The sequence below is a fragment of the Megalops cyprinoides genome, chromosome 14, assembly GCF_013368585.1.
Source record: "Megalops cyprinoides isolate fMegCyp1 chromosome 14, fMegCyp1.pri, whole genome shotgun sequence".
NCBI classification, from domain to species: Eukaryota; Metazoa; Chordata; class Actinopteri; order Elopiformes; family Megalopidae; genus Megalops; species Megalops cyprinoides.
Genome location: NC_050596.1, coordinates 9,628,430 through 9,655,201, shown reverse-complemented (window position 1 = coordinate 9,655,201; position 26,772 = coordinate 9,628,430). Strand labels below are relative to the sequence as shown.

At 40.1% G+C, this 26,772-nt stretch overlaps 2 protein-coding genes across 2 annotated transcripts; one reads left to right on the top strand and one right to left on the bottom strand.

The window, feature by feature from the left end:
* Positions 1 to 342: 342 nt before the first annotated feature.
* On the bottom strand, positions 343 to 16,768 carry LOC118789411 (transmembrane 9 superfamily member 2). The gene is made up of 17 exons (XM_036545824.1): positions 16,445 to 16,768; positions 15,349 to 15,416; positions 13,250 to 13,343; positions 12,861 to 12,988; positions 11,247 to 11,376; positions 10,963 to 11,087; positions 10,321 to 10,432; positions 10,020 to 10,099; positions 9,816 to 9,924; positions 8,725 to 8,857; positions 8,216 to 8,335; positions 6,603 to 6,660; positions 5,546 to 5,705; positions 4,609 to 4,760; positions 3,994 to 4,105; positions 3,016 to 3,187; positions 343 to 1,048 (listed from the first exon to the last, which is right to left on the bottom strand). Exons 1-17 carry the CDS (start codon positions 16,601 to 16,603, stop codon positions 981 to 983), a joined length of 1,980 nt encoding a protein of 659 aa, XP_036401717.1. The 5' UTR covers positions 16,604 to 16,768; the 3' UTR covers positions 343 to 980.
* Positions 16,769 to 21,917: 5,149 nt separating this feature from the next.
* On the top strand, positions 21,918 to 24,717 carry LOC118789413 (G-protein coupled receptor 183-like). The gene is made up of 2 exons (XM_036545825.1): positions 21,918 to 21,973; positions 23,670 to 24,717. The coding sequence occupies exons 1-2, from the start codon at positions 21,939 to 21,941 to the stop codon at positions 24,715 to 24,717; spliced, it is 1,083 nt and encodes a 360-aa protein (XP_036401718.1). The 5' UTR covers positions 21,918 to 21,938.
* The last annotated feature ends 2,055 nt before the right edge of the window (positions 24,718 to 26,772 follow it).

Here is a 26,772-nt window from a genome sequence, read left to right as displayed (position 1 = left end):
TTAAAGATCCTAGCATCATTTAAGGCCAAACTAGATACATTTACCATTCTAGTATAGCTGTGCTTTAACTTTAATTCTTTATCTGATTTTTGTTTGGTTTATTTAATTGTATCTATTTCATTTTGATGCATTTATCAATTATTGTTATATCTGTTGTTGTTTGTGGTTTTTAATGGTTTTAATGCACCACAAAGATAAGACAGTTATTTTAAGCAAAATGACAAGCTAGAGAGACATTGGGCTGTGAGCTGTTCTCATTAGTATAACTTTCTTATGCATTTACACATATAAAAGGTGCCACATACCAATGCGATGTTAACTGAACACACTGAAAATCAAGAGTGCTTCAGTGAACAAATGTGACCAGTTGTACAACATTTATTATTGGAAATGTACATGGTTGTCTACTCATGAGGCACAACGTGCGTAGAGGCCAAACATGAAAACAAAACAAAAATAAGTTAAATAAAAAGAAGCCAGGCTGAGTAACAGTGCAGTATGTCTCATGTTCCTCATACAAAAAAAGAACAAAAAAAAAAAAAACACAAAGAACGCCTCAGTCTTTCTACAATCAAATGGAATCCCTTTCACACAAATATCACATTTACCTCCCCCCTCAGCATTAGAAAACGTTATTTACAATCACATTAATGTCACCGTAATGTTTTAATAATACATGTGCACTACCTTAGCCCACAGATTTGCAGGGTAACTTCACTTCATGTTAATAAAATGTATGCAATACGATTTCAGTGAAATGTATTTATAGCAACAGCGTTCAGTGATATGCCATTTTACTTGCAATCCATTTCTCCTAATAGCGGTTTGCACCACTCACTGTGTACAAAAGCTGGATTCATGTTGTACTTGGGCATTTTTTAACGGAATTTTTATCTAACACAAGGACGTCCAGAAAAAAGGACCCTCCTCCATCCAAAGAATCCCAAAGTGGAAAAGTTCAGCTTGCTGTGGTAAGTCCGTCAGTCCACTTTCACCACACTGTAGATCTTCGTAACAAACCAAAAACAGGCAAAGAATCCAATTGTGCCTGAGGAAAACAAGCAAAACAATACCATACTTAGTGACTTACAATTACAACAATCCAATGAATACTAGCAAGGAACACCTCAGGTAATCCACTGCAACATTATCCTTTGTCTTTCATTTTACTTATCAATACTTGTTGTAGCAACAGTACCAACCCTTAATTTTCCATACATTTACACATTTTATTTAATGTTAAGACTTACTGAAAAGCAACTTCAAGATTAGCCATGTGTCAACATATATTGTGCAGAAACTCATCTAAAAACATGGGTTTTCACAATCTGAGAAGCACGGTGGTACAGTACAGAGGTTAAGTGTGCTGTTGCACCCTTGTCTCTAGAAGATTACAAATGTGTCACCACAACAGCATTCCTTTTTTAGAGATTTTGTCTCCTGGGATTCCACTCAACTCGAAAAGCTGATGCTCCATTTCAGATTGTACAGGCTTTTTTTAGTCTGAAGGCTGAAGAGGGTTTCTGAATTTCCCAGAATTCTCAAAAAGTGTTATTAATATTGCAACATTTGGCTTCTTATTACAGCTCTGATTAAAGAGATGGAATTATATGGCAGTGCAAGGCTAGCAAGTTCGTAACCTAAGCAAACTGCATGGAAAGAAAGGGCTTTAAAATTACAACAAAACGACTCCATCTGAGTGAGCTCTCTCAAAGTGTGCACTATTAGAAATGACTACTAATTGAGTTTGATATCACTTGTTACCAAAGCAACCCCACTATCATACAGCAATGGAGATGAGACATCATGATTGCTCCATGGTAACACAAGTCCTAACTGTAAATCAGAACATGTCACAAGGGCACTGCACCCTACCGAATGCAGAAAACATGTAGTGAGGAATGCCTGACTGTTGCCCCCTCGTGTTATCGGAAACCTCACTCTTTCCTGTTAGCACAGAGAACTGCAGAGCCTGGGGAGAGAAATCTCCCATCTCCCAACCGTGTTTACCGGCTAGCCTCAGATCAGAAGTTACAAATGATATCATGGCAGGTTTTTTTTCACGCTCTTCGGCCCGGTGATGTTTTCCCGATTCATTTGCTATGATACCGCGGGGCGGACCCGGCTGCGAGCGAGGCTCGTCAGGCGGCCCGTGGCCGCACTCCCGCTGGGGCTGACCAGTGACCTGGAAGGTGCCGGGGGGGGGGGGGGGGACGCCAGCGCCCCGAGCATGTGCCGCGCTGACAGAGCAGCAGGGCACTGTCCAAAACGCTCCCCTGTAAACTTTCCACATCACTCCCTTTTTAACAGATGAGTAAGCAGCCAAAGTGGATCTTTTCCACACACAGGCTGCAGATTCCTCTGTCTGTTCTTAGAGCCTTTTTTTTGACACTTGCCTCGGAGGGAATGGTGTGATAGTGCAGCTGGGCAAAGCTGTGGAGGCTGTATGCGGCAGGGTCACCAGTCAGGTTAAGTAAGTTGAAATGTGTGCTTTTTAAGAAGACAGAGCATAGCTTGGTTGTCTCTATTTGCCAGTGAAACGCAAAACAACAAAACAATGTTGTGACTTCATGACTGGTGACCTTGATGTGAGACTGCACAGCAGTATCAATCTCATCAGTTTATACAACTATATTTATTCTCCCTGCCTTTATCTCTATTGGACAAAAGAACAAAGTACACAAGCTAATTTACACATTTATATGGAATGGTAAGAACCAATGCATCAAAAACTGTACTCCTCAATGAGAAAAATGTGGGTCATTTATCCTTACCGGGCCTAAGTTCTATTTTTGATCCATTACTCTAAATCCTCTTATTACACCTTTAAAACCCCAGAATATATTATATACTATTAACAAGCACTGAGCTATTCCGGAGCCCCTAATTCATGTGTCTGACCAACACCTTGTTTTGCTGTATTTAACAATATCAACAACCAATCACATAACACATTGAACATAATACATACATAATATATACCACATGTAATATATAAACATAAAACATACTTACCCGTAAAGAGGAAGAATATTAAAGCCATGATCATTGTGTAACCAAAGTAAAGAATGGTGCTGGCCAGTCCGGTGATTTGGAGTTTGGAGAAGAAATAGTGTACGGCGTAAACCAGGAAGTACACGGCGGTGAAGCCGCTGGTCAGGAAGGACCGCCACTGCCAGTGATAATCCTGGGAGAGGAAACCCAGAGAGACACAGCGCATTTGTAAAGCACATTCACACTCAAACATCCAGTCCACTGCCCACAGCTGCAAGCGGGGGATTAAACTGTGGTTATTACAGTGTTATAGATGTTACATTCACAGAAGCTGAACTATCTCACCAAAGTCGTCATTTGAGAAAACTGCCCATGTCTATATGTCTATATTTATACCTTCTTTCCCTTCAGTCAAACCTAAGCAAGCCAACTGCTTTTGTCTTGACTGGGCTAGTATTTTACAAACAACAAACAGAAGTTTCAGATAAATTTCATCTCTGCCTCCAAGTGACAGGGTGACAGGGATGGTCACCTCGGCAGGTGGTGACTGGACAAGACCAGAGGTTCCAGATGATGTGTTTTATAGCTAACAGCCATTTATTTCCCACTCACGGGGGAACAGAAACCAAAAGAGAGTGATATACTTCACCAGTTAAGGAAAATGGAAAAACACAGTGGCAACCTTGCAAACTCAAGACAACAATTAAAACAACCCCACGCTCAGCATCTGTGCTCTCTTCCCACTACCGGCACTGCTGGCTGTCTTTACACCAAGCCTAATGAAGGCAACAAGCCACAGCTGGGATGATTAGCTACACAGGTGCCTGTCTGTGAGGCCACTGTTGTCCCTGGTCCTGACACCTGCCAGATATCTGAAAGGACTGACAGCAGCCCAGAAGACCTAAGGGAGTGGCCCTCTTCATCCGACATCACACCCCTGTACTCTGTTCACTGACGAGATGTAAGCGATCTCTGGGTCTGTCTCTGGGTAGTACTCACTTCTGCACACAGGTGGAAGTAACACAGGAGGATGGTGGCCTCGGAACATGTGATAACCAGGATGATAAACACCAGGAAGAGAAATCCAAACATGTAGTACATTTGGTGAGACCTGGGACAAAAACAGTCACAAATTATAATTAAGTCATCACAGTTACAATGAATTAATTACAAAACAAAGGGTGGTCTGTAAGAATTGAAATACACAGCAGTGATAATGATGAAATGAATTGTACAGCCTTTTTCAATGTCAGTAGTCTGTGCTACAAATCCATCTCCCACTGCATAATACATTTGAGAGACAGCATCTCAAAGAATAATGTCCTCAATTATTAACTAGAAAGACTTATTTCACACACTTTGCTTTTTTCCTTGTAAGTATTTTCCTAAACCAGACAAGCATTTCAAAGCGGCAGGATATGCAATATGCATATGCAACTGGTGAATCTGTAAAGTCATAGCGTGCACTGAACAACCACACTGAGTGTCCTTAAGGTGATCTGTGGATCAACAATGTCAGTGACACAAGCGAGCTAGCTGGAGATTGGGTGTGGTATTGGGATTCGGGGATAAAATTTCACAATGTGCTGAAATCTCTCCTGGACATTTACTGACCAGATGCTGTTGAGGATGAAGAAGAGCTGGATGAAGATGCAGCCGAAAGGAAGGATTCCTCCCATGACAATGCCGGGCAGAGGCCTGGTATAGAAGGACTGCTCTGGGATCTGCCGAGGGATCTGGTTTGTGCGGACTGGATGCTCAATCCCCTTCAGTCGAACATAGAGAGAAGTGATTACTCATGCTGCTGATTTAGCTTAACTACATTAGGCAATGAAAAATAAACTCAAGAGATGTTTCTTTTGAAGTCCACTAGAAACATTTCCACTATGCTACTTTACTTTAGCAGTGATCAGCAGAAGGCCATATACATTTTAAGATGGACTTTTTCCCCTAATACAACCGGCTAAATCTATAGACGGTGAATTTTTATCAGTTTGCTTGACAAAGTAATTCCGTTTCAACACATTTACAAAATAACTTGTGTTTCATATACCACCTGGGAATATCCGACCAGCACTACAGTTGGGAAGGTATGGCAATTTGCTGGTAATACATGAGTATGCTGTTTTTCCACCATCATACCACTGAGTTTTTATAGTCTGTCACTAATGAATAAAAACCTTCTCTTTAATAAACACAAACTGAACAAACTCATAGTAGTAGTAGTAGTGCAACATACTAACTGCAGCGACTGACTTGCATTGCTAGTGAGCACTTAGGTAACCAACAGCCTTGCCCCACAACACACAGCATGCAGGGATACGCCTTAACAATGCCATTCTTAAACCCCATTGTTTGGATTTAATATGACTGTCAGGTATCATATTGTTTCAGAACAAGGTAGCGATTAGTGACCAGTTTTCTCACATCAACCAATCAGGATTCTGGGAAGGCAAACTTTCCTTTGGGAAAGGCTGCCAGTAAATGGTGAATAAAAGCTGCTGATCTTCAGGGTTGGATGTTTGGTTGGGGCGTTGCCCAAGAGACTCACGCTTTTCTTGAAGCCAAAGTAGGCGCCTATGAAGGTGAGGGGCACGGAGATGCAGAACCACAGAGCCAAGATGGCAACCAGTGTCCCAAAAGGCATGGCCGCTGAGGAGCCCTCTCCCCAGAGGATCAGGTTCATGACAAAGAAGTCAGCAAACACTATCCTGGAGGGAGGGGGGAAGGCAGTCAAATTTCAGTGCTTCATTTCAATAAAGAAGAGACACACTTACAATTGTATACAAAAGGTAAACCAAATATGAACTGAATGTGAACGTTCATGAAAGCCTAGTGATAAAACAGAACAGTAATTAATGTTCTTTCATATTCAACCCACACTGATTATGTATATATGGAGACTTTTCACACCGTTCCCTTCAAGTTAAAACTTCTCTCCAAATATTTGTCAGAAAGAACACAAAAGTTGTCTCTGATTGCAGTTAAACTCTCTAAAGCTCTCAGACCTTAACCGCTATAATGTGTGCTACTAATCCATTTACTCTGTGTGCTGCCTACTTCTACACCAAAGGGAAACAGGAAGCCTTTGGACACCTCAATATAGTTTAAAAAATTCTTCCAGTAAACACAATAATGGTTTAGACTGGTTTCATTAGATTTCATTTTAATGATTACTTAATGGTGTGAATACATGTGACCCTTCCCCATGTGATTAAAATTCACTGTTTGAGTCAATATACACATTGCTTTTAAGATTAAAGATAAAAGATTAACATTTTAAAATTAGTTTAAAATCCAATATTTAAATTAAATAGAATGTTTTTTGTTACTGTTTGTTACAACTAAATTCAATTCATTTTACTAGAATTATAGGAATTAAGGAACAGTGAAACATGAAGTTACCACAATGCCATAATACTGAGGACATAATTTCTGAGGTAGCCAACAGTTTCATTAAAAATGCATGCTTCACCTGTCCTAAAAACAGTACAACACTATTTTAAGGTGAAAAATCAAAAGAAAGCTGTTCAAGCTCCCAATCCCCATGTGTTGGCCAGAACATAACAGTGCATGTTATCACGTTGTTGACAGAAATACTCACTCACCCCGGGCACAAGAAAGCTGTCAGCAGAACATTTGTTTTCCATTTTTCACCACCAAAGGCTGTGCAGAGGGAAAAAATGACAAGGTGTTAAAAATGCATACCAGCACTTAATATTTGGATCTCCAGAAAATGAAACCTGCTTAAGAGATTATATTTTATTGCAAAAGTGTTGCATTTACTACAAGAGTACAGGCTTTCAAACCAACCACAACAACCCCCCCCCCCCCCCCCCCCCAACACAATCCACCTCCAGATCTTATACACATATGCACAAATCTTAATGTCAGAAGCCGTCATACGTGTCCTTAAAATTACGCACTTCAGAAATGGATTTCACATGTGCTTTATAACAGCAGCGAGTTCTATTGGAAGAATTTGGCCATCAGCACAACTACAAATTATGTTTTTATGCCACGCCCCAGGAGCCTCCGGCAAGAACAACCTCCTCTGTATGTGATAATTTGTCAAATCTGACTCACACGCATTACCACCGAACTCCCGAAGGTTTGCTACAAAAATAAATGTGTCTTTTCCGAAACTGTTGTTCCACAGCTGTGGCTAAATATGGCAAATGTGCTTGGATTAGGCCCCCGGGAACAACAGAGCTCCCGCTGCCTGCACTCTCCCTCACCCATGACGTGCGCCCCCGTGCTGGCCACGCATGATCGTAACTGGAGGATAACACAGCCTCCGACTCAAAAGGCCACGCGATGCATACTACGCATGGCCAAAAACACTACCTACACACCCCACTATTGCGGACTGAGGTATGTACCACCCCCTGCGCCATCTACAGTACATGGTGTCAAACAGAGGAACAGTGAACATGAAGCCTTTACGCAGGCCAAAACTCCTGGTCGTAAAACTGGTGGCAAAATTAAACAAGGAAGTCCGAGCCGCAGTAGATAACCAACTATTTCACTTTTGTGTCCATTCACAGTGGTGGGGTCAGTTTGTTTATCGCCATATCTAATTGAAAGATATAGGAGTGTCAACAGTTATTTTGACATCACGCGTATTCAATTAAGTAGGTCATAGCCTTTTCTATTCATCTTTTTGCTGATAAAGGTAAACGGAATACGTATTTACATTAAGAGGACAGCTAGTGTCTTACACAATAGAATAAACAACTACACAGATGACTACAATGGATATCAATCATTATCTGGAATCGAAAATGTACTGTTAAAACACTCAACAGTCATTCACTAGTAATTACAGCCCTTCGCTTTTTACTGTTTGAAGATCCATGCAGATTACAACATTTAAAAACGCAGAAAGGCACTGGATTTAAGCTGCCCGTCACAGACATCAGAAATGGGACAAAGTAAGAGCTCGGTGGGAAAAAAAAAAACCACTAATTGCAGAATTATCGATTGTCCGCTGCTACCGTGATGGTGTCAGATTGCAGGGTGGACTGAAACGAACATCAAGAGGCTGGTGATCGGCCTGGGGAGGGCTGGTGCTTGCCCTGACCGCGGCACTACAGCGGCAGCGATGGAATGGCCCGCGGAGCCCTCGGGGCGGCGGGGCCCGGCTGACAGCTGCTGACGCTGATCCGGCCTAACGAGCGGGGGGCCCCCCCCTGTCAGCGCGCATCGCCTCCCCACTTACACTTGTAGAATCTGGCAGCCACGTAACCTGCTGGAGTCCCCAGCAGAACCCACAGCACCACGGCGCACGTCATCAGGGCCCCGCGGTTCGCCGGCGACAGGAATCCCAGGCAGGCGAAGACTGCCAAACAAACACACACACACACAAAAATAAACCCGTAGTAAAACAAGACCGGACTGACCTGGCCCTGAGCACGAAGGAGGCAGTCTCACAACCACTCCACATATAAGCATGACGCCTGTTCTGCAGCGGGTGAAAAACGTGTATTACAAATGTGTACAGCATTATATTTTAAGCCCTAAGTGTTACGTAATGGGTGACGGTACACTGTATTTGATAAACATATAATGGTTTATGCTTACGAACGGTCCACAGCTGCTTAAGTATGTTAATGAACAGAAGGAAATACTTGTTTGCAGTGATGTCTGTGATGTTGGGTCACATCTTTTCTTATGGTGCGTCTGCATGGGACCTGAGAGCAGATGGCAAGGGGACGGAGCCACACTCACAGAGGGTGACGAAGGTCATGATGAAGATCTGCGTGCCCGATCCTAGGAAGACGGAGAGCAGCATGCCCTTCCTCGGTGGCCTGAAGACGTCTCCGTGCACCAGCTTCCATCCGAATTCCTCCTGGGCGTCCTCCTGGAAGAAAAAACGGCGCAAGGGTTTACTTAACACCAATTACCCTTAATAGACTTCAAATACCTCGCGCGGAGGCCGAGGAACAGACTGATCACTCCAATAACGCCAACTGTCAGTCTGTTCTCTGGGGAGGAGAGCTGCTGAAATAATGAGTCCACGCTCTGTGGACTAAACCACAATAAAACTGCAGAAAGAGCACATTCTGAGTATGTGTGTGGCCTCAGATGACCCCGAAAACCTCCCGTCTTGCGGGCGAATACAGGCTTTGTTTCCATGTATGATGGTTGGCAAAAACTCAAGCTCAAGCCAGAAACAGACCAGCTACCCAAAACACAATCATTGTAAAGGCAGCCTTTGTCAGGTCTTGAGGCTTCAGTGAAACACACCATGACCCTTCCTCTCACTCTGTACTGGTTTGAAACGCACTGTTCTCTTCCAATGCCCATTACAAAGACAATAACATGTATGCCTGCAGCCTGTCTCAACAAGCACTTTAATGTGACTGTTTTGACAACTTTGAAAATGTAAGAGTGAAAGTACCATATTTTAGCAATACTGTAGTGGATACAAACGAATTGCAGTATAATCAAAAGTTTGAAGACCCCTGATTGAAATAATGGGACACATGCTTCCAAAGACAATTTGGATCTAAAGACTTATGCTTAAGTGCTTGAAACTTGTTTCTCAGAAAAATATAAATAGTCAAGTTGATGCCTATGCATGAATTTTGTTCCCAAAAAAACAACTTAATTTTAAATTATACTTTTATTTCTGGCTACTTTGAACTTTGATCTAAAATGTAAGGTAGTTTTGATTGTTATTTCATAGTTTTGATGTCTTTATTATTCTTGTAAAATGTGGAAAATAGTAAAAATACAGAAAAACCCTTCTATGAGTAGATGTGTCCAAACTTTTGACTGGTACTGTATGTTGTCAGAATAATAGCATTTCTACTTACAACTGAGTCCATCTGGTTGTAGCGGGCGATGTCTTTGTGCAGTGTCCTCAGCATTATCATGGCCACCATGCCGGAGAGGAAAAGGACGATCACCAGGGAGTTCATGATGCTGAGCCACAACAGGAAACGAGACAAGACCGTTGGTCACACTCACTGAGATGCTTTGCGAACAAAGCCTTGCTTTGGAAAGAGCAGAGTGCTCACCTGAACCACTGAATGTTGGTGTGAGGCATGGACTCCAGGATGTAGTCCCAGCGCGAGGCCCATCGAATATTTGGATCCTCCTAAAAGCGGCCAGAGGAGTTTGTGTGAGAACTTCAGCTTTAAAATGTTTAAATTACTGTCCAGTCATACACAGAACTGTGGTTAAGTCTGTGCATGTGCACAAAATGGCTGTCCGCAAGAGGAATGGCATGTTGTACAATGGTATTTTTGACTACAGTTCACAGTAGTTTAACCAGCATGCAAAATGGTAAAGAATGGTAAAGAAAGAAAAAGGACTCACTAAAAACTGTACAGAATAGGTGTAGGGAATTTTGAGCTCGCCAGAGAATTTGTTGTTTAAGTCCATGGGAGGGCCAGTACAGTCTGGACTGTCCACCTTTGTATGCTTGAAGCTTTAGGAAAAATGAATGTAGTCAGTTTTTAAACTCCACACCCATGTTATATACAAGACAATGTTACACTTTATTCAACAGCCATGAGATGAGACACTCAGCTCATGATACGACACATTTCACGAAATGAAGATCACGTTACAAAATTATGACAAAAGGATAACACTCAAGAATTACTACATAACAGCTGACAGGTAACAGTATGCTATTAGTAAAAAAGCAGTTCTCAAATGGCTCCAAAAATACAAACAGAATTTAAGAGGAGAAATGGACATGCTGAGTAAGGCAGGTAAAATTTCCAGTGATTTTTTTGGGGGAAAAACATGTATTACATCCTAGCCATCTAACTCATGTTTAAATCTGCTTTTGTAGCTTGTTCTCAGGGCCACAAAACATTGTGTCATTTTCTTATTTTGTGAAATTCCATATTACAATACCTCATCTCATGTCTAATATTAACACTTTCCACATGCACTGATTAATCATGTATTGATCAAACTCATAGGTTACAACCACATGTAGAATCTTACCTTTTGGGCTCCATTTTAGCAGCCACCAGTCTGGCCCCTGCAGCCTCATTCTCCACCACATGGTAATAGACGGTGATATCGACATGGTTGAAGATGTAGAACGTGTCTTTGTCATTGAAATCAGACTGTTGGTAGAAGAATATCGCAATTACTCAAGAATCAATGAATTCAACACAGCAACTTCCATCTCATTATTAGTGGTTATCCATTCCATATGAAGAGTATGCTGACAAAATGCTTCCAAACTCATGCAAGTCATAAAAATTGATTAATACGACACTAACGTTGACAACGCAGGCATCTTTGGGTCGTCCTCCCTCGGTAACATAGCACCCTATGGGAAAGCCAGGATTGCAGAACTTCTGTCCATCCTCCACGTCATAGCACCAGGTCACTGGCATGTTATCCACAATCCTGCCGAAAGAGTCTTAGTATCACTGATGCTAAACCAAGCAGAGATCCTGACTACAGTGGGTGATGTCACCATCCAAAGCAGATGGAACATGGAGCTCTACTACATTTCCCCACTGAACACATGTAGGAATCTCAGCCCACTAATTGCCACTGATCTCTATTATGCGAGTCACTCCGCTAATGTAACTGGTGTGGTCTGGGCATGGGTTGAACCCAAGACAATGCAGTCTTCCCAACAGCAGATAGGATACTTAAACAAGTGGAGGTCCCAAGTCACTTGCACTCTTGAACCCCTGGGGGTGAATTCGCTGGTTTCTGCAGCCTACATTAGCAGTGTTCTTGTACTGTATGTGTCAAATGGTGAGAAGCAACATCAAGGCTGGCAAGATATTGTGTGAAGTTCAGTATTATATCAGCAGCTGAGGAGGATGCACTGGCATGGACTAGTTAAAAAAAATAAAAAATAAAAAAAAATACTGCCAACATTTATGACCAGCTGGAGGGTGGCTGAGTCCTTTGCAGCTGATTGGCTTTGGTAACCTAGGAGGCCAGTACCTATCACCTGCTAGCCCCAACTGAGAATCCTGCACCTGCACTAATTCACAGCCAAGCTAAGATTCTATGCTGATGCTGCTAACATGCAGGACCACGTCCAAACCAACACCCACAAAGGCACCAGCACCTGCACCCGAACCACCACCAGGACAGCGAGATCCCGACCCTCCCGCCCCGTCTCTGTCTCACCCATGCTGAATTACACAGAGCTGCTGAGAAGAGTCTACCCTCACAATAAACGGTTAAAGGCAGTGACTACCTAACTAATGGGTCTCTTCAGCCTGGCAGGCATGCATATCTCATGACTGTGGTCTTATGATATAGCATAATGACAGGACAGGCAGTCCACATGAGCCCCCTGACAAAGTTTGGTATCCAAACCAGCACTAGGTATCCAAATTACATCTATTGTGATAATGGTGTGTGCCTTAATATTTTGGCAGTAAGAGAAGTAGACCCTCCCTCTAACTGTACTAAAGATGTTAGAACATATGGGTGTGAGTACATCATATCTCTCTGAAGGCAGCATCTTTTATGGGAGGGCAACAGGGGACATACAGAAAACAGCCCAACATTCCAATTAAAAACAAATACTCAACATATGTGGCTTTGGAGCACGGTAGTATCTCTTGAATAACATATTGTGTTGAGATTATACATTTCTGTGCGTTCATTAGTTCCTATAAACTTGTCTTACCTCAGTTCTTTCTTTAACTGTTCTACACCCCCTAGTGGAAAGGTTTAGAAATGGTGTCTGTCTCTTAAATACAATATCCCACTTTAGCTGCTCCGAAGTCTAGTGTTAATGACAAAGGAAATGTTTCAAATATCAGGCTGAAAGCATTTAGCTGAGTCACTCAAGATTAGGGCTTCCACAAAACAAATTATAATACAACAACAACAACAACCCACAGTCCTGTGCCACTCACCAATGATGCTGATAGTTCAGCAGCATCCCTTTTTTCAAGAAGTCCAGCTTCGCTTTATCCTCTTGTTTATTTGTATCGTAGGTTTTAGTGCAGACATGTTTACATTCTTCTTTCTTCTTAAATTGAAACTGCAAAGTTATAGATTTAAACAGAAACGGTTCGGTTTTCAGTTGCGCCTCCATCCGCAGTAGATTTCAAGATAATGGTTATGGCTTACTCATAAGAACAAATACTGTAAGCCACTTTAAAAGAAATGTCACTGTGTGGAAGCAATTACTATAACATATGCTATCTATAAATGCCAACTATAAAATTACAACCGATCATGCAATTCACTGATAGAAACACATTAGAGATCCGTTAATGTGCTGTGATGTATTAATACACACCTTATATGGAGACGGCTCAATTCGCTCACCAAATAACACTTGACCCAAATTTTCAGAGGGTCGTTTCTCAGATTCTATGGAGCAGAAATCAAACCTAAGAAAAAAATACAGTAAGATTTTATTCATGCTTCACAGATTAAAGCTGTTCTTATAGTATCCAGACATCAAAACTGCTGTGCATATGTGCTTCAAAAAAACAATGCAATACAATACAACACTTCTTAAAATGACTTAAGGTATTAAAGTAGTCAGTAAATTTTCCCTCTGGTCTCTTCAAAGGCAGAAAAAAAGGTTGTATATGTCGACATTCAAGAGAATTAAGAGTACAACTCAGAGCAGAATGACCCCCATTTCAGGCATGGAGTCAACATCAGGAGTCAGTAGGAGCTGAACTCATGGGTAGAAACATAAACAGTCATTCTTTGCAATGAAGACGCCTTTAAAGTGATATGCCTCCTGGGGGTGTTTCTTTCTTTCCCTTCTCCCCCCCCCCCCCCCCCCCCCACCCGGTTGTTGTTGTGCCATTTATTGCGAAAATTCCTTCCAAGTCAGTTTTACCCCCTCCCTCCTTCCCCTTTCCATCAAGCAGACAAAGGTCAAACTCCTGAGAAGTGACTTGCATGCATGTTTCACGCTGGGGCGTCACTTCCAATCTCGCCCTCTCTGTCGTGTACCCATCAACCCACCATACTTGAAACGCTTCACAGCTGTTCACCAGGGACATTCCAACCCGTTACATTTCTTGTTGTTTTATTTGATATTGTTTACAGAGACCTCGTCATATGATTTCTTATAACTGACTCAAAAAACATATTTACTGAAATCCAGAACACAGAATTCTCAATTTTGAATAACTGCACACAATATGAAATGTGTATTATATGTGTATGTGTGTGCCTATATTTATACAGTGTCGTGCCATACTAACAAATGGAATGGCATTTTTTCCCCCCCACTTCAGAAAAGTTAAATACAAATAATAAACAAAACCATGATGGTGCATGTATGGAATGTTAAGGAACAAATTAATGTAACAGATAGTGTTGCTATCAAGCTAAAACAGAGGACAATCTCATAACTGAAAAAACAAAATGTTTCTATGTGGAATACCACAGCAGTCTGTCCTGAAAGCAGCTAAACTGGACATGTCTGCATTTCTTGCCAAGAACTTTGGGTAGCCAAAGCAATGCAAAATTAGCTGTTTTTTTTCAGTTGCTTCTTATATTTTTCCTTATGCAAGTTTAACTCCCCTAACTGTTGATAATTAATTTTTCAAATTAGACAGCAACAGTTAGCTCAATAAATCTACTACATTTCTATTATGGCTACTTTTTGAAAGGTTTTAATAAAAAAAATACATTTGTGTAGTTGGAATGCAATTTATTTGTATTTTTCATAGTAGTAAATGTAATAATTACATTTTACAAGAGTGTGTATGTGTATATAAATTAAAAATAATAAAACAAATTATCAAGCTCTGGATTAAAATATTTAATGTTTTATTCTATGCAAGACATGGTAACTTGTATGGAAGTGGAAACCACGAGCCCAATTTTCTCTCTGGAAAATATTTTCAAATATACACATCTGTGGTATTGCTCAGTTGTTGGAAATTACAGTTAATGCTGAAAAAGGTTACTCTTCTGGAAGATGCTTAACCCCCCAAAATACTGAACTTCATGCAAGGCCTATGAAACAAGCCACTGTTCATTCTAGAACAATCCCGTCTTAGCGTGCTGTGTTACCAGCTCTAACCACAAAATATGGCCGAGAGCAAAAAATGAGTGTGTGAAGGTGTGTGGGTGGGTGGAGTGAGAGTGAGAGAAACGACCCTACTCTACAGTCCAGGGTCAGTCTCAATTTTTTGCTGTTAAGTAGCTGCTGAGAAGGAAAGAAAATTATAAACATTCTGGACTGATATATTCTTTAATTTTCTTCTCTAGATGACAAGAAATATTGGCAACTGGTATACAGCACACAATGTCCACAACCAGCAACCAGCACTCTATTATCATTGCTAGTGATTTCTCTCCTATTCTCTGCTAATTTGTTTGTTACTGTCGCCTAGAGCACCATCCTAAAAGGGTTGGATTACTTACGCTGTGTATTCATAGGGCAGGACTGACTCCACGGAATCCAACCGGTTCACAAACAGCTCAATTTCAGACTTAACAGAAAAGAAAAGAGCAAAATGATTAAAAACACCACTTTAAATATGACAATATGTCACTTCAATAACAGAACTGCACTGCAAAAACGCCATGGCAAACGGCTCCCCAACAACAACAAAAATATAATGTGCCATGATTATGCCGACTATCTGTAAAGGCTTGGTAAAAGCTGATGACACGCACTTATCCCCTAATGATTGTACTAAGCTCTCGGACATGCATTCTTGATCTACACACACACTACACAACTACAGCTGGTTTGATTGGCGACACGGTTATTTTAGGGAGTTCCATGCATTTGATAAATCCAAGCACAAGCAATGCAAAATACAGGTCGCTGCAGCTGGCTTACAGGCATTTAGGGTTTTCATTTTGTCACATATCACTGTCTCATCTGTCAACAACAACTTGACAGCATCTGATAAGATGCCAACGGCTAGGTGGGATACGCTAGGACGTGGACCACCTAAAGTCATACATTGTGCAGCAGTTTGTCAGTTACGAAACCCTTTTCAGTTACATCGCTTCCTACTGCTAGACAGCCAAACCATCCAATTTTTCACTGTTCCACTGTATTGTTACGGATGGCTGGCTAACTTGAACCGTATATATACACAAGCAGAATAATGGGAACATAAGCATATACCTAGCTAGATAGAGCTAGCAGGCGTTGTATCAGCAAATACGCTTTTCCAACAGAACTCGCGCAAACTACCAAAGGAGCTGTCGGTACAGCCGGGTAGCTGACGTTGCTAACTAAAATGCGAAAGAGTGGTGGAATTTAAGACTCATTTGACAGGCCAGCTAACGTGCACTAAACTAGCTAACTAATTACTTGCGACGAATGCCTTACTAGCGAAATGTATTACTACAGCTACCATATAGCAATTAGCTACCTAGTGAAATTACAAGGCCTTGATATAGTTTGTTGGCTAGCTACTATCTAGCTAGCTATTGCGACTTGCATGCTGTTTAACAGGACGAGGAATCGTGTGCCATGCATGTTGTCAGGGATGACAGTTACCCTGCAGTCTGGTACATCTTGCTCTTTCCCAGCTTGACCTTGTTCACAGAAACTGACAGGAGCCAAACCAGGCAGATAAAAACTTGAGACGCTATGCAAGCTTCCAACAATAATCAGAAAGCCCCGCAAAACGGAAGGGGAATTATAAACGATGCGCATTTTTTCTGATGATTTTGATCGCTTAACGTTTCCCCACGGAATGTCGACATACGAAAACAAATTATTAGCTATGGCTTAGCTAGCTGTCACTTTAAACGCCTGTAGCTAGCTAGCAAGCGTAGCTATGCGTAGCTCGCCGTCGCTAACACAGCTCACCACTGTCTGCTCCAGTGAGACACGTCATCGTTGAGTTTCCTGGAAGAGGATTGTGGGATGCTGGCGGAAAGGAAATGTCACCGTCTTTCATGTGCTCAAGGAGTCTGAGGAAGACTACCTCAGTCAGCTCATCAAAAATTGATAAAGCGCGCTGAGCACGTTACCGTTACCCAACGCTCTAAGGCAGGGGTGTCCAAACCTCTCCTGGAGGGCCACTTGTCCTGCATGTTTTAGATCTCTCCCTGCTCCAACACAGCTGATTCAAATGATCAATTCGTTACGAACTCCTGAAGCTACTGAATAACAAACTGATCATTTGAATCAGCTGTGTTGGAGCAGCGAGAGATCTAAAACATGCAGTAACGGTAACTTGCTCAGCGTGCTTTATCAATTTTTGATGAGCTGATTGAGGTAGTCTTCAGACTCCTTGAGCACATGAAAGTTTTAAACATGAGAACATGACATTCATTAAAAACAAAACTGTGCTCTAGCCTACATTCATCAAATGTGAATTCATTCATAGTACAAAGCTTAAGCAGCAACTGACTTAGTTCACAGCCGCCTTGATTTAAAATTAATGTACGTGAAAAATGATGCAATTCAGGTTTTCTTAACTTTGTACAAAAACATACAAACATGATGTTTGGGAAATACAGGGACAGGCCCCTGTGAGGCTGGTGTGCTGAAGATGTTATTTCATGTGGTATTTCCACTGAATGTTACTTTACTAACATCTTATCCCCATTACAGTGGTGAATGCTTCTCACGACTGGTGTAGATGAACTGGAGCGAAGCTTTCAACAGTTTCTTATTTTAAATTTTAATGCTGTATCCTTACAATGAAAAAAAAAAGGTATTCCTTCAATATGATTGTCTTATATGTCATTTATTGCTGTGGTTGTAAATACATCACTGTTTAGGGGAAATGGTTTTGGTCAGTCATTATTATCCATATTTGAGGGCATTAGCATTTGAAGGAATGTGCCCTTAGCCTCTAAGTTAACTATGATATGCGTATTAAAGAATTGTTAATTACTCAGTCTTGTTTACAGTTTTACCCTATCAATTACGTCTCACAAAGCATCATCATGCTTTTCAAAACAGGAAATACAACACTGAGATCTGTAAAATGTGTTGCTAAATGATATATTTCAATCTCTTATCACTCTTATTCGTACCACATTTTTTGATGCACTGAGTAAATATACAACCCCCACAGACAAATGCTACATTGCTTTTCTATCAGTTGACCACCCCCCACCCCCCCCCCCCCCCCCCCGAAAAAAAAAAAAAAAAAAAAAACCTGGAAAAATGTATTCAAAAAAAATCTGCATTTTGACCCATAAAGGGGCCACAAAATAACCACTCAATAAAAAAGCATCTGAGGCAAATATAGTTATTATTTAGTATGGCAATGAAAAGACATAATTGTGAGAAGTTTAAACACAAACTGTAACGGTTCACTGAATATCCTCCTTTTGATCTCTGTTTGTGCATATGCTTTCATGTACATCCCACCATATATTTTCCCTTGCTATACCTCAGGGGAAAACCCTTTCTTGCATGACTGAGTCATCCTTTAAGAGCATCTTCTAAGACCACCTAACATACAGCATTCTCAGCATTAAGGCATGTTTCTTGGTCATGATGAAGATCGTCATACACCGTCCATATCCATGCTGAGAGCAGAGAATCTATTTAGACTGCATTTATTATTTTGCTTTGTATTTCTGGCATTGACAGTGGCTGCAGCCTGTTAATGACTATGCCTGTAATCCCAACTGGGCCACAGTCACTGGCATTTACTATGCCTTTTCCAAACTCTTACCAGCCAAATGACAGATTTTTCTCTTGCCAGTTTTGGAACGAATAATTCACAGAGTGCTATCCATCTGCATTGTTAGAAGAATGGTTTTGGCTGCACTGTGTGAAAGAGTACAAACATCTCCATTGCTCTGTGAGTCTTTATAAGCAATTGAAAAAAGCTGACCAGCCGCATCATGTGGTGTGAGACCACATTTGATGTTGAATCATTTTGGAAAAGTATTGATGGTATTAGTCATTTTAAAAAACCCATAGATAGAGAGTATTATGTATCAAACTACATGTATAGTTTTTGGTTTCCTGTTTTCATCAAGGTGAGAGAAGAAAGCAACAACTGACACACAAATATGTTGAGTTTCTTATTCTATTATTTCATTCATGTTTATTTCCTTGTGATGTATTGGTGATGAAATGGAGTTGAAATCATGTAGATTGGCCTGTCTATGGAAGAAAAGAGGAGGTAATTATAGGTTTATTGATTTCTTTTTTGCACATTGACATTCCAGATGAAGATTTGGGAGGAGAAAGAATCACTTCCTTTCTGCATCACCAATAATAATATTATTAATTTTAATAATAATAAAATACATTATTATTAGTAGTAGTAGTAGTAATAGTAGCAGCAGCAGTATTGAAATGAAGGAAAATCTTGAAACTCTAATTCATTGTTTATACCTGCAGGTGACAGTGCTCAACTTGCAAATAAAACATTTATTTATAATATATTTATATATATATATATATATATATATATATATATATATATAAATGTTTTATTTGCAAGTTGAGCACTGTCACCTTTATATATTTATATATAATTTATATATAAATATATAAATTATAAATATATATTTATAATATACATTATATATATATATATATATACATATATATATATATTTATAATGTATTATAATATTTATAATATTTATAATATAATAACACTTCCGTAAATTGTTGAACACACCTAAAATATTTAGTTATGGGAGATGTATGAAATTAAAAATAATCAAATTAGCATAAAATAATAACAATTAATAATTAAGTTGATTTTAAAAGAAAATTCATGTATATGTATGCTTGTCTGACATTACGTATTTCATTGTCACTGACCATCACAGAGATATTGCTTTTAGCCACTTGGCTAGTGGTGCCCCTTTTTTGCACATTTAATGTAAAAAGCATTACTAGCTACTGTACCGATCAGTGTATCTGTGGCAAAATCTGGTAATCTGCGCAACTGGTTAAACGTACAAGCCCAGGTAATGGTAGGAAGCTGATATACCACCAGACTTGGGCAGTCTTATCTATGCAAAAAAGACAAAGCAGCTAGAACAGGTCTGCCACACAACACACAAGCACACAACCTATGTGGTAATAAAAAGTGAACAGCCCAAGCCTAGGCACAGCGTACTGCACACTGTTTTGTTCAATAAAGTGTTTTTCTGTGTGTGTTTCCTGACAACCTGGATATTCAAAGTAAAAAAAAAAAAAAAACTGAAGCATTCACCATAAATAGCAGCACCACACAAAAAAGAAAATATATAATTTTATATGATGTAATGTAATGTAAATTTTATATGATGTAATGTAATGTAAAGTGGGTTTTAATAAATAATATATTGACTGGTGTCCCATAAGTCCTACAAGTATCAGTTTCATAATACACCTAACACATACAAATGCACATCAAAGCCAGTTAGAGCATGATCTGTTATTTTTAGGATGGTGAATAAAAGTGGATGAAAAATACAAAACGTGACAAAGGTTTTTAATCTTCTTTTGGAATAGTTGAATAAGACACATATTCAGAGAGAAAGACAAAAAAAAAACCTCACAGAGAGCACAATTGGAAATATTTTTCTTTTGACTTTATACATTTTCTAAACCCACACTTATCATAATTTTCTGAGATCTTACAATAAAACAGGTGTTTTATCAAACATGTTACTTGTCAGCATACATGACTCATTTATGTCATTGTAGCGGACTGATTGAGGTTGTGATATGCTTTAGCACCTTCCCCTCTCTAGCATACTGTATAACACATTTTATACAGTTGTTGCACTATTTTGTAAGATATCTTGATATGTAAGATCAAGTCTATCATGTACAAACAAAGCCATGATGATCAGTACATGATCAGTTAATGGTATGGCTGTGTTTATCAGGCACCTTTGGTTTGCGTGTCATTTACAGTGGCACTTAACAGACTAATGTGAACAGGTAGGCCACAATACCATAACTTTTTATTGACGTGTTACAGGCTAATTTGTTTTCACTTATAATCAGTAAAACATATTACTATATCCATTGATCAATTGTAGTGTTACAGGTCATTATATCATTGTGACCACTGAGGAAAAGACTACAGACAGGGAAGAAGTTAGTGTGAAACACTAACCTGATATAGGTGTGTCTCCTCAGAGATGCTCATCTCAAGGTTTTACTGTTTTATACTTTTGCAGGCTTGCAAATGCTCTTGGTATTGATAATGTAGAGTAATAACTGACAGTTTCAGAACATTGTTTCATATCTGCTTTCATCTAAACTGCCCTTGTATAAAAAAAAGGTATCATTGTCAAACTCTCACAGGAAATCAGAAGAGAAGTCAAACAGAGGAAGCAGCCTCAGATTTTTATCGTGTTTACTTTTTTTCTACGGTCTTCCAGCTTGCCCACAATTGCACCTTGTTGAAGTGAACTCTATGTCTGACACTTCACGAGAAATGCCAACATAATTCTTAGAGTTGGCAACCACAAGGCATCATATGGTTATCAACTGCTTGCAGTGGAAAGTCAGTCAATTCATTTACAATGCTTTCAGCTTTAAACTTGCATTCATGGATATGGGTCAAAGCTGCTGCATGGTAAAGTGGGTTAGGGCTGTGTTATGTTGACAGGCTTGAACCCATTCACCATATGTTCTAGAAGAGTTTACTATTTTAAGGTATAACGTGGTTATCATACACCCACAGCATGGTTGATGTGTTTTCTTTCTGTGGTTTTCAGACAACTAAAAATAGAATTTAAAATTTCAACTTATTTCAGATTAGTTTTTGGAACATTGGGGCTTTACTGGAAAAAATCAATAACTATAAAAGATAAGAAAAAAATAATTTGGTCATGGAATAATTTCCAAGATTGATCTTATTTCAGTGATCCCTTCGCATAAATTTTCAGTGATCCCTTCGCATAATACATTCAGAAGATGATCATGTTATCATCAGTGTTATTATGCTGTTTATTGTGATGTGTTTCCTGGGTGTGGGATAAAAGGGCTGGTGTCATAGGTGTCATGAGGACATTTCTGTCAGTTCAGCATTACCCTTCAGAGAAGACAGTCACCACAGAGCATGTCTGCTGGATTGCAGAAGACTTACAAATTGCCGTAAGTGCTCAAGACAATATTTTAGCTCAGTTTAATGCTCAAAGTTAATGGTGCCGAATGACATTGTTGTGCATGTTCATATAAAATTATCTCTTCAAGCTGGAATTTAAGTTTGGATAGTGTGTTGCTTCTGATTGCTATTATGATATTTTATGTATTTTCCGTAGTTGAACAGACTCATGTATCACAAAAAAATGCTAAAATATTTTTGAGGCCAAATACACTGTGCATGCCATGATAAAATGTGGAACCATGACCACTGTTAATGAAAAACATTTTTGTTATTATAGAGACTGGAGAATTTTAAATAATGTTTTAACATAACCATATTGATATATGAAAGTAGTAAAATCAATTTAAAGAATGTTTGCTATTCCTATGCAGGTGGTTGGCAAAATACAGGAAACACCACACAATATATTTATTTCTTGTGTATTTATTAACTAATAAGGAGTTGGGCTGCCCTTTGCCTTCAGAACATCTTCAGTCCTTCTCACGGTGAGGTTATACAGGTTTTGAACTGTTTCTAGTGGAATATTGGACCATTCTTCAAAAGGGAAACCCTCCAGTTGTTTGAGAAATGAAGCAGGTGAAAAGCTTTTCTGCACTCTGCCTTCCAGAACTTCCCATAAAAGTTCAATAATGGCCAGTGGAAGGTGTTTGACTCCATCCTGGTGTTCAAGAAACCACACTTGTAATCTGTTTGTTTTGTTTTTTTTTTATTTTGGATTACAAGAACATCTTGAGGAAATAATGTTTGCACTATAGGTTGCACGTGGTTGCCTGATATGGCTTCATAATCCTTGGCCATAATTCTACTATGCAGGGTAATAATCAGACCCGAGGACTCTCACAAGAGCGCCACTACCAAAGTACCTTCCAGTACCAGTCTACCAGTTTAACAGTTAGGAACAAGCAGTATGGGTTTAAGGCTTTGTTTGGCTTTCTCCAAATGTAAATCTCTCCAGATGAAAGTAAAACAGTAAACAATGATTTAGCAGCCCATCAGACCATACTTTCTTCCTCTACTCAGAAGTCCAGATTTTGTGTTCAATACAGCAGGTTATTTGATGTTGCACATTGGCTTGGTTACAAGTGGTTTCCAAATGGCAGCCCTACTATAAATATGCTCAAGACATATATTTTTCAATGAGACTGGGTCACAGAGGTGTAGATTCAGTTCCATATTTGGGGACGTTGTTTTGAGGTTTTTAGCAATATCCTGTTGGGTGTCAATCTATCTCTCTCAGTGAGCAACAACAGGTTTTCTTTCCTGGTGCAGTCATTCCTTGTTTTGTATATGGTGTGATCAATTTCGGCACTGTGCCCTTGACAAATTACATATTTTTTTCTTTTCTGACACACACTGATTGACGCACCTGTAATTGACCTTTTTCAAAATCTGTTAAATCTCTCATTCATGTTTGTTTAAAAATTCACAAAGTGTTGATTTTAAAATGGAGGATTGTTAGGATAGCATACGGATGATTAGGAGTAGTATTAATATGGAAAACAAGTTGTGGATTTGTTTTTGAATTGTGACGTGTATATGTGTGTATGTATGTGTGTGTGTGTGTGTGTGTAAATATGTGTGTGTGTGTGTGTAATTATAATATATTAATTAGTATATGATATGTGATATACAGGATGGAAATGTGTCTGACTGTGTCAGTAAACTTACTCTTCTTTCCTACAGGGACATGGCCTATGAAACTCCTGTGCTACCTGCTGGGGTTGGAATGGATCAGGATGCCGTCACCTCCAATCAGAGCTGTGATGTGTACATCTATAAGGAAGTAGCCCAGGTCCTTTTCCCCATCTTTTACACCCTAGTGTTCCTGGTCAGCATCTTAGGCAACAGCCTGGTCCTCTACATCACTTGCCTTCAGCAGCAAAAATTCAACTCCACCTCACTGTATTTGGTCAACCTGGCAGTGTCCGACACCCTGTTCTCCCTGGCGCTGCCAGGCAGAATCGCCTACTACATCTTAGAATTTGACTGGCCCTTTGGGGACCTCTTGTGCAGACTGACCACTGTCATTTTTTACACCAACACATATGCCGGCATTGCCTTCATGACCTGCATCAGCCTGGACCGCTACCTGGCCATGGTACACCCCCACAGGCTCCTCTACCTGAGGAAGGTGCAGGTGGTGCGGGGCATCTGCGGCCTGGTGTGGCTGCTGGTGTTCCTCCAGACCGCCCCGCTGCTCTTCAGGAGCATGCTCGGCGACAACAGGGGCAAGCGCACCTGCATGGAGTACTTCAGCTTCGAGGGCTCCCGCTTCCTGCCACACCTGCTCCTCACGGCTTGCACCATCAGCTTCTGCATCCCCCTTTTGGTAATCCTGGGCTGCTACACCCAGATCAACCTGAAGCTGTCCCGGGCGGCCCGGCAGAACTCCGTGGCCAGCCGCTCGGGCCGAGGCCACCGGGCCAACAGCATCATCCTGCTGGTTCTCTTCACCTTCGTGGTGTGCTTCAGCCCCTACCACGTCAACATCATGCAGTTTATGGTCCGCAAGCTGCTCCGTGAGCCCTCCTGCGAGGAGCTGAGGGCCTTCAAGATGTCCCTGCAGGTCACCGTCTCCATGATGAACCTCAACTGCTGCCTGGACCCCGTCATCTACTTCTTCGCCATCAAAAGCTACAAGCAGCGGGTGATGAGCCTGCTCAGGGGCCACCTGTTCACGTCCGTCCTGTCCTCCAAAACCATGACCGACAACAGCAGCAGCAACACTTAAGAGCCAGGCCACCTGCTCTGGACTCCCTGGCTTGTGCTGATGTTTAACGGCATGCTGAGACCTGAGCCAGATTCACGCCTGGCCCAGGTGATTCAATGGTCACCCAATGTCAGAGTTAAAGGGCAGGGTCCATTATACGTGACATTATGCATCTGGAGGACCACTTTATGTTGATAAAAATATGAGCATTATGTCAGTCTGAGCATAACAATCCTCACATTGTAAATAATTATATCTTATTGTTGTCAAACCTAGTAGTTACTGAGAACCAAAAAGGTCATGTGTAAATAGACTGTCTAAACCTAAGCAGCATCCCAACATTATTTGTACAGACGCCTGACCATATATAGCTTTTGGGCAATTCCAATGTTCTTACAGTCTAAAAATCTTGAAATTTGAATATCTATGTAGTTTTTCTTTTTGATACACATGGAGAATGTGATAGAATGGTACATTTTTGAATCACCTGTTCAATAGTAGTGTATGTTAAAACTTTAATAAAGATACATTTAATTGCATGTATGGCATGGTCCCTCAATATTAAACCACCCAGAGATAAATGAAATCAAGGGCAGATACCTGGCATTATTCTGAAAAAACAGTGGTAACGGAACACGGTCCTGAGTCACGCTAAGGTAGATGACCTACTTAGCTCAGTGGTTTCAACGATAATTTTTCAAGCTTGAAACAATGAGGGAATTTTTGCAAAATGCAGAAAAGAGGTATGGCAGCCTTAATTCAGCAATCAATCTAACTGAAGTTTGCAAAGTACAAAGTGACGCACAGCAGGTCATGGAGATGAAGCTAATAGCAATGCCCTTAGATTGAATTTTTTTCGGGTGATCTACACAGTTACCCTCACTCCTCTCAGTGAAAAGTGTAAAACAAAGAAGACACTGTAAGTTTTCAAACTTTTTCTCAGAGATCCAAATCAATGCACATCATGCATACCATTTTTCTTAGCGATCCAAAACTGACCTTACTTGATACTGTCCTTACAATAAACACAGATTCACCTCATTTTGATTTAAAAGTACTTCTTTACAGTTACAGAGGTAAGACAAGCCATAAGTCTGACACAAGCCTCTGTCCTCCATGACACCACTGGTGTGTTGTGAAAACCAGAGAGGAATCTTGCAGAAATAGTTGTTACACAAAAGTAATGATGCATTCTATATCGTGGAAATGTCGAACCATTCCAAAAAAGGAGCACCTTTTGGCAAACAGTAAAATTAGAATGTGATGTTAAATTATATGCTAGGTTCTCTTCAGTTTGATATTTACTCAAGATGTCATCCTATATATTTGTGACCTGAACATTTTAACTCAATAATCAGCATTCATTAGTTAAATATCAACGGTATCTTAGTTTTGTTCAATTGCTAGGAAAAAAAAATATATATAAAACCCAAACACTCCACTCCTGCAGCAGGTAAAAAAAATCACAAGTTTTTGTGTCAGATATAATTTACAAGTCTAGCAAAAGCTAATATTCTACCAGAACACACTGCCATTGGTTAGTCATTAAGTCATTAGTTAGTTTATTAGTTAGGTTCAAATAACATAAATAAACTTTGATAAAGGTTGTTCTCAAACAACAAATAAATTAAAAAAGTAAACAAAATATTTTTTAGCTGACAATGTCTGACAATTACAGTACATGGGGACAAATCCAATATAAGTAAATTCTAATAATCAGACAAACTCATGAAGACATGCACAAGCACATCCTCAGTCCCCTGAAATTTGGCAAAGCAGATCTGTGGTAATGTCATTCAGGTTCTTGTTACAAATATGCGTCTATGCTTACTGAATCGATTCATGGAGAATTGGTGTGTCTCCTTGAGGCGAAGATTGTTTTTGACCATTTCTATATGTGTCTTCTTCAGGACCGCAGTGAGTTAACGGCCACACCAGCATTATGGTCTCTTCCTTCCACCTTAAGATCAAATACAGAATTGCATATGCAAATGATTTCTTTGCGCGACTACTTTAAGCAGTGTTTCAGCAACTCCTGAAAAGTGTCAAATTATTGTGTGCAGTGTCATCCATACT

Bases quoted from the DNA above. Each gene is read 5' to 3' on its own strand.
- LOC118789411 (XM_036545824.1), bottom strand. From the start codon at position 16,603: ATGCGCATCGTTTATAATTCCCCTTCCGTTTTGCGGGGCTTTCTGATT. The intron at 15,417-16,444 runs GTAACTGTCATC...TTTTCTGTTAAG, and splicing joins AAGATGTACCAGACTGCAGG to TCTGAAATTGAGCTGTTTGT. The intron at 12,989-13,249 runs GTGTGTATTAAT...ATAACTTTGCAG, and splicing joins TTGAGCCGTCTCCATATAAG to TTTCAATTTAAGAAGAAAGA.
- LOC118789413 (XM_036545825.1), top strand. From the start codon at position 21,939: ATGTCTGCTGGATTGCAGAAGACTTACAAATTGCC. The intron at 21,974-23,669 runs GTAAGTGCTCAA...TCTTTCCTACAG, and splicing joins CAGAAGACTTACAAATTGCC to GGACATGGCCTATGAAACTC.